We start from the raw sequence: 7,348 nt of genomic DNA, 5'->3' as shown, positions 1-7,348 counted from the left end.
TCAAAAAGGCTTACCCCACCGATCCAACATAAACCCCTACACCAGGCAACACAGATTGCCAATGATCGTACTGAACAATATATAATCTCCACTCCCCTCGACCCTCATGATATCCGATACACATCTTCCTCATTCGACCACAACATAACCTTGTATTTGTTTCTCAACCGGACTTGGCGAACGCCTTTACGGTACTCTGTAAGCCACATTGAGCCTGCAAATAGGTGGGAAAATGTGGGGTACAAATGTAACAAATAAATAAATAAATAAAAAATAGCCTGTTAACTGACAATTTATTTATCCTGTTAACTGACAATTTATCCTTTTTGGACCTCCAACACAGTTTGCCAAAACACAGATCATTTGGGTCATCAAGACTGAATAGGCCTTTGGACTACTCAATGAAGTACATCATTTATTGAAGCTTTTGAGTCTTCATGTCCTGCTACAAGGAACATCCATATCCTAGCTTGCTCACATGAGAGGTTGTAGCAAAACATGATCAGACAACATGGGAGGGCAAATTAATCTACAAAAGCAGGCTTACACTTTTTAGGGGCATCCCTTCACCAGCACAATGACCGTACCTAATGGCTAATGGTTACGGGGTCTCCCCCGCCCCCCACCAGTAAAATACAATTTAAAATATCCAACATCAAACTTGCTAGATTATTCCATGAGAATTTGTAGCATAGCATGGAATATTGACCCAGAGATTACGTTTTTTTTCTGTTTTTATAGTACAATAACTGTGTTGATTCCTCTTTGTTATAGACGAACTACCCTCACACTGTGAAAATAAGCGCTGAGCACAATACCCTTTAAACTGATATATGTTAGACTGTCATGACAGACGGATCCCAGTTCCCACCACTGGCTTGTTTTGCAGCAGTGAAGCAGTTTGGGGAACATACTACCCCTCCTACCCTTATCCTCAAACTTTCAGGATAGGGCAGACTATGCTAACAGCATCTACTACAGTCTAACACAGTCATGGTGACCGCAAGGATCTCGCCACGAAGTCAGCTAAGCTCACAATCTGCTTGGATGGAAGGAGATTGGTCCATGTGTGCAAGTCTAACCTGGCTGGTTCAGAGTGGGAAAGTTCCCTTTTTAAATTAAAATATGCCTATGTAGTTTTGCACAGACCTGAGCTTCCTAAACTGTCTTGGTAAACCCATAGCCAGCCAGAGTTTCAGGATACCCACAAGGACCATACATGAAATAATATGCAAAATTAAATAATAATTCTGGATATCCAGATAGGCCAGTGTGGTCATGGGGGTCAACATAACAGGTTTAGAAAAAGCTTTCCCAGTCTGATAGATTGCTCATCCCACACCCTAGGGCATAGACTGTTCAGCCCTTGGCACCTGGCTCTTGACCCATATACTATGTTTTGTAGCAAGACAGCAGTAGCACCCCAGCCCCATTCTAGCATGTGTTTATCATGGGCATTAGAACACACTGGACCCCGATGACTCTGGTCTCACGTCACAGGACTTCACTTTAGAAAGGCAAACAACTCTCTGTTCCCATCTGAAAGTCAAAAGCGTATGATAGAACCACAGTTTCTGGCAGAGGGGGGATGAAGCTTCAGGGCAAAAGGGAGATGTGAACCCTGCAGAACTCCTGCTCAGAGGGCTAGGGAGAGAGCAGGGCCTTGCAACAAGGGGTTTAGCAGGGCGGGGGGGGGGGGGGGAGCTACAGAGCGACACAGTTCAGTTAGGTAGGGATGACCCCCGTGGCAAAAAGTACGATGAAGAGGATGATGATGGCAACAATAATACAGATAATGACAATCATTTTCACATTCTTCCACCAGTACTTGCGAGCCACCTTCTGCGACGTCGTCTTAAAGTGTTCTGACTGCAGGGGAGAGATGAAGAGTGAGACAATTCAGAGAACAGGCTTGGGGGGGGGGGGGGGGGGGGGGTAGAGAACAATGGGTGAGACAGATATAACCAACATAGACAGAAAAGACAAAAATTATAAACATTTTACATTCCCCTAATTTCAAATCTTTAAAACTGATTGGAAGTTGAATTTGTGTGTTTTTGCTATTTAAATCCATTAAATTCCAGGTCACAAGATAGTGTCAGGCAGCGGTCCACATAAATGACAAAGGCCATCATAAGACCTCTGTATCATATAATATGACCTCTAAACTGATGTTTGTTTTTACTAAGCAGACACAGCTTCCAAAGCACCAGCTGTGTTGCCCATATCAGACTGAGATGGAATCAGCATGAGCCCTGGAAGCAGCCACCTTTTCTATGCCACCAAGGAAGTAATCACAAAAGAGGCACCTTACAGGATAACTAGTTCCTAAAAACTTTAACAGGTCCTAATCGATATAGCTGTGGAGGGCAAAAAGGTTAAAGACAAAATGAAGCAGCCATGCTAGCTCTGAACAGGTTTAACCAGTGGAGACTTTTGCACCAGAATGAGCTGACAGGAAAACCAGGATTGCAGCTGGTCATTCATTAGAAAGGCTAAAGTCTTTTTTTTTTTTTTTTTTTTTTTTTAAGTCCAAAAACAAAAAAACAGATTTGAATCTGTATTCAAGATTGGTCCCCTGATAGGGTGATTATTTCACAGTGATTTAGGGTGTATCCCCTCATTTACCTTTTATAATATATCTCAAACCAGTCAAGTGCTGAAGACTTTGTTGAACTTGTAGGTTGCTACACTGATTGTCATCAGAACCTTGTACAGGCATCACACTAGCACACAGGAGTAACCTAAGCAAATACTTCTTTATGGAAAGGGTGGTGGAATGTGGAGAGGAAATCAGTATCTGAATTCAAAAAAGCATGGGACAAGTACACAGGATCTCTAAGGGAGAGGAAGGGACCATAGAGGGCATGAGAGGGCAGACTAGAGAGGCATGTGGTCTTTATCTGCCTTCATTTTTTATGTACAAAACACAACCACCTCAGAGGCAGGTGGGAGGAAGGCTCCCAGGGATGGGGGCTGTGGGGAGGGCTCCTCTTTTTGTACAAGGAAGCAGGGTCTCTTCATATCATCAGGCAGCAAAGGGGGCAGTCAGTTTTGTTGTATTGGAAGATGCCTAGTTTTAGCTGCACAGATGATTTTTTTTTTTAAATTAGGCACTTTTGCATTTTCTCTCCAACTCAATACTGTCTACCAGGCTGCCAATTTTTTTTTAAACCACCTTGTGAATTCAGAATCCTAAAATTTAGAGGATGTAGCCCCTTTACCATTTTCATTCAACAGATTTAGACTAACTCAACTTTATAGACACCTAGATCAGCCATGCTATTTTCTTAGCTGTGCCATTTCCTTCCTCAAAGATTCATAGGCACCTCTGTGTCTTTAAGGCATGTGCTCCTGATAACAAAATTAGCATCTCTTATGCTCCGTCACCCTCTGTGGCCTGCTGCCTTCAGCTAAGCCAACACTGTCTGCATGGAAATCTCGGAAGAAGGAGTGCGGTAGAGAGCGGAGGGAATTCTCCCCCCACCCTCCATGGAAAAATATTAGAACTAGGTAACAAAACCTATCTTTGATGGCCAGTTCCTGCCACCAAAACAATGTTTTATCCAGTGGCGTTCCTAGGGTGGCTGACACCCGGGGAGGATCGCCGATGCCCCCCCACCCCCGACGAAAGGCCACCTCCCCCCCCCCGGGCAAAAGGACCCCCCCCCGGGTGCATTTTTACCTGCTGGGGGGGGGGGGTGCCGCGCGCCTGTCTGCTTCGCTCGTTCCATGCTCCCTCTGCCCCGGAACAGGAAGTAACCTGTTCCGGGGCAGAGGGAGCACGGAACGAGCGGCGCAGACAGGCGCGCGGCCCCCCCCCCACAGCGGCATGCACCCGGGGCGGACCGCCCCCGCTTGGTACGCCACTGGTTTTATCAAGCCTGATGGACAGGACTTTCCTTTCTGAATAAATGCACCTCACTAAGGGGCCCTTTTACTAAAGCTTAGTAAGTGCTAATTTTATATCTACAGGCCAAATGGCACTTAGAGCACATTAAGATTTCCAGAGCCTGCAGTGGAACAGACCAGACACCATTCTGTTACTCATATAGCTGTATACCATTAAAAAAATCCTGACACTGACTGAGCCCCCAATAGTGTTTCATAAATAAATGAGGAAAGCTAGAAAAGTTAAAGGAGAAAATGGAAGGTAGGCAGGTGAGTGGGTGGGGGAAGTCTAGTCACTCACACTGGCCTCCAGGTCCTCAGTCTTGTTCCTCAGTTGATCCAGGTTCTCCCCACGGGCTAAGATCCGATCCACATTTTGCGACATGATGTTCTTCACACCCTCCACCTGACTCTTCAGGTGGTGCACCTGATCGCTCCCCATGCCACTGGCATCAGCTTCCTCCTGGGGAGAGAGAAAAATCCATGTGTCAGCCAGGCAAAGAGAGCAGAAGCTAGTAACAGAGCAATATACTTGGGGAAGGCGGAGGAAAGTAATAAAGAAACTAATGAAGGGTGAGGATATAAAACTGAAAAGACAAACACTTTAAACCAGACCATCAATAATGTACCATGGGTCTCCTAACATCAGGAGAACAAATGATTACATCTGTGCCCTCTACAACAACACACCAAAAGCACAAAAGCAGTAGGCCTTTGATGTGGCCTTCCAGCTCCTCCTCCAGCACCCTTTCCCAAATCTGTAAACCACTGGGATTGTGCACAATCCTAGAAGGTAGAAAAGCAGTGAAAGGCAAGAGATGACATGAAGAAGCAGAAAAAAGAATAGGAGATGGCAAAGAGCAAAAAGAAGGCAGGGAAAAATAAGTAAGCAGAGATTAGATTGCCTCAGAAGTCAGCAGGGCATCTATATTACAAGTTGTTCAATTAAAACGTTGTTATAGGCAGCTGGGGGGAGGGGGGACATGCAAGCATCTGAGGAAGAAAAGAGCTCTAAGAGCTCAGAGCGGAAAAGTGCGTACACTGATTCGGGGCTTGATGGACCTTCAGTCTGTCCTAGTAATGGCAATACTTATGAACTTACATATGTACTTATTTTTGGCATTAATGACCGCACAATAATGTTGTTAATCAGTTAGTGACCGGCATTGTGGCTATGCTGTCTGATTAGTGCAGATATGCCCCCTCAACAAAAAAACAAAATCTAGTTTTTAGCATGAGGATATTATTATGGGATGCCTCAGCACATCACAGTAAGCCCTTTTAAGCTGCAGTAAGAACACATTAACACTTACCATAGCTTGGTAATCATGGATGGAGCACACACTGTTGTCACCGGTAACACCAGAACACGAATATCATTTTTTTTTATACAGTGGGTTGTCAAAGTGAAACATCCTAGTTCTGCTATGCCTCTACTGCATTTCGTACACTTTGTTTTTATGGTAATTTTGCTCTTTGCCCTGAGCATTCTGGAAAAGGGACTAATGAAATACATTGATACTTGCTTTATTACATGATTGAATCTGATGTTTTTATATAAGTGTTATTTGCTTTCTACAAAATATTCTTGCACGACTATAAATTGCAATAGAGAGGAACCACAAAACGTGGAGGAACAAGGACACCACTACAAGTCACAAGTACAAAACAAGGGAGTAGGGTGATAAAGGACACTTCCAACAGAGGACCTGGTATTCGTGGAGTGCAATTATGAAAAAAGTTTACTTACAGGAAGACACTTTGGAGACTCGACATGGATCCGCGTTTCAGCATAGCCGCCTGCGTCAGGAGTCTGAAAAAGCGTAGCCTCAAACTCACCCAGAAGCAATAGACGAAGAGCCCAAATGGCTTATTATGTGTAGAGAAAGTGCTTTTAGACACAAAACTACATTTTGCAGAGAGGATATTTCGTTTTGCAGTGCAGTTTTGTGTCTAAAAGCACTCTCTCAGATTCCTGACGCAGGTGTCTACGCCAAAACACGGCTCCGTGTAGAGTCCTGAAGTGTCCTCCTTTAAATAAACTTTTCATTATTTACACTCCACAGTTATCGGGTCCTCTGTTGGAAGTATCCTCTATCACTCTACTCCCTTGTTGCAATAAACATAAAAAGAAAAAATTCAAAATGTATTTACCTGTTTTATTAATACAGATTAATAAAGCATTTATCATAAAACAAAGAAATATAAAGAATTAATGGCGTTTTAGAATGTTTTGCAATGTATGATACTGCCTCAAAAGACTTTTTTAAATTTATTTATTGCAAATACATTATAAACTCAAGTACAATTCTTGAAATAGAAAAGATGACTATTTGTCAAAATACATCTAAGAAATATTGTTATATCAACCTAACTTCAATGCTTGATCAGTTGCTCATCTATATTCCACAAATAGAAAGGCAATTCACAATTCTAGAGGATAAAGTTATCTACCAATACAACAGACAAGTGACAAGAGTTCCCAGTAATACTAATACTTATTAGAGTTGAGGTGACTACATTACTTGGGTATGACATTGATGCTTTACCTATCTTAGACTCCAAAAAGGAATTTAACTGTTTAGCCTCAAAAAAATACATATTTGATTGAATTTAAAGGAAAATTTAACCACAATAATGCACCAAGCTGTAATGCTTTAGGGCGCAATTTATTTTACTATTCTTATTTTACTATTCAGGAAAATTTGTTATGTAAAAAAAATAGTTTCAGTATCCAGTCTCTATCAGGTTATAGTATAAAAATGACTTTTAGTGTCAGTCCCACTCTATCATCTTCAAGAATTTGAGTCAAGTTCATATCTAACATCTCTATTGGCTCTTCCATTCCTGTTCCATGTTCCAGATCTTTCTTTAATGATGGCAAATAATAAATTTTTGATATAGGAGGATGTGATTGATCTGGAATTTTCAAAATTTCCGTTAGATATTTTTTTAAAGGTAATGAGAGGTGAGATTGAAAGCTGCTTAGGAAAATTTATTAACCTAGTGTATTTATTTTTTTCTTTTTCTTACATTTGTACCCCCCCGCTTTCCCACTCATAGCAGGTTCAATACGGCTTACATATTATATACAGGTACTTATTTGTACCTGGGTCAATGGAGGGTTAAGTGACTTGTCCAGACTGAGTCACAAGGAGCTGCCTGTGCCTGCAGTGGGAATCGAACCCAGTTCCCCAGGACCAAAGTCCACCACTCTAACCACTAGGCCACTCCTCATCGTTGATGATTTTCCAGGATTTCAATCCTATTTTGAAGATATAAGTTCTCTTTTATTATGTTAATTTGAATTTGTTGGCAATTTTGTATTGTTTTAGAATTCTTTTCAATATCTATATCCATGGTTACCACTTTGTTTTCCATACCTAATATTTTCTCCGACATAGAGTTAAATTGTTGATTTAAGGAAATAAGCTTTTGTGAAAAAGAAGTCTCCAGG

At 42.0% G+C, this 7,348-nt stretch overlaps 1 protein-coding gene across 1 annotated transcript in view; it reads right to left on the bottom strand.

The window, feature by feature from the left end:
• Nucleotides 1–201: 201 nt before the first annotated feature.
• Nucleotides 202–7,348, bottom strand: part of VAMP8 (vesicle associated membrane protein 8) — a 42,945-nt gene continuing 35,798 nt past the window's right edge. The window contains exons 2-3 of the mRNA XM_030201682.1: nucleotides 4,193–4,354; nucleotides 202–1,869 (exon numbers count right to left, since the gene is read on the bottom strand). Of these exons, the coding sequence (XP_030057542.1) occupies nucleotides 1,726–1,869; nucleotides 4,193–4,354 (306 nt within the window). The 3' untranslated portion in view covers nucleotides 202–1,725. The remainder of the gene's footprint in view (nucleotides 1,870–4,192; nucleotides 4,355–7,348) is intronic.

This window comes from Microcaecilia unicolor, chromosome 4, assembly GCF_901765095.1.
Source record: "Microcaecilia unicolor chromosome 4, aMicUni1.1, whole genome shotgun sequence".
Taxonomy (NCBI): domain Eukaryota; kingdom Metazoa; phylum Chordata; class Amphibia; order Gymnophiona; family Siphonopidae; genus Microcaecilia; species Microcaecilia unicolor.
The sequence above is the reverse complement of the archived record's forward strand: the minus strand, read 5'-3'. Positions and strand labels throughout refer to the sequence as shown.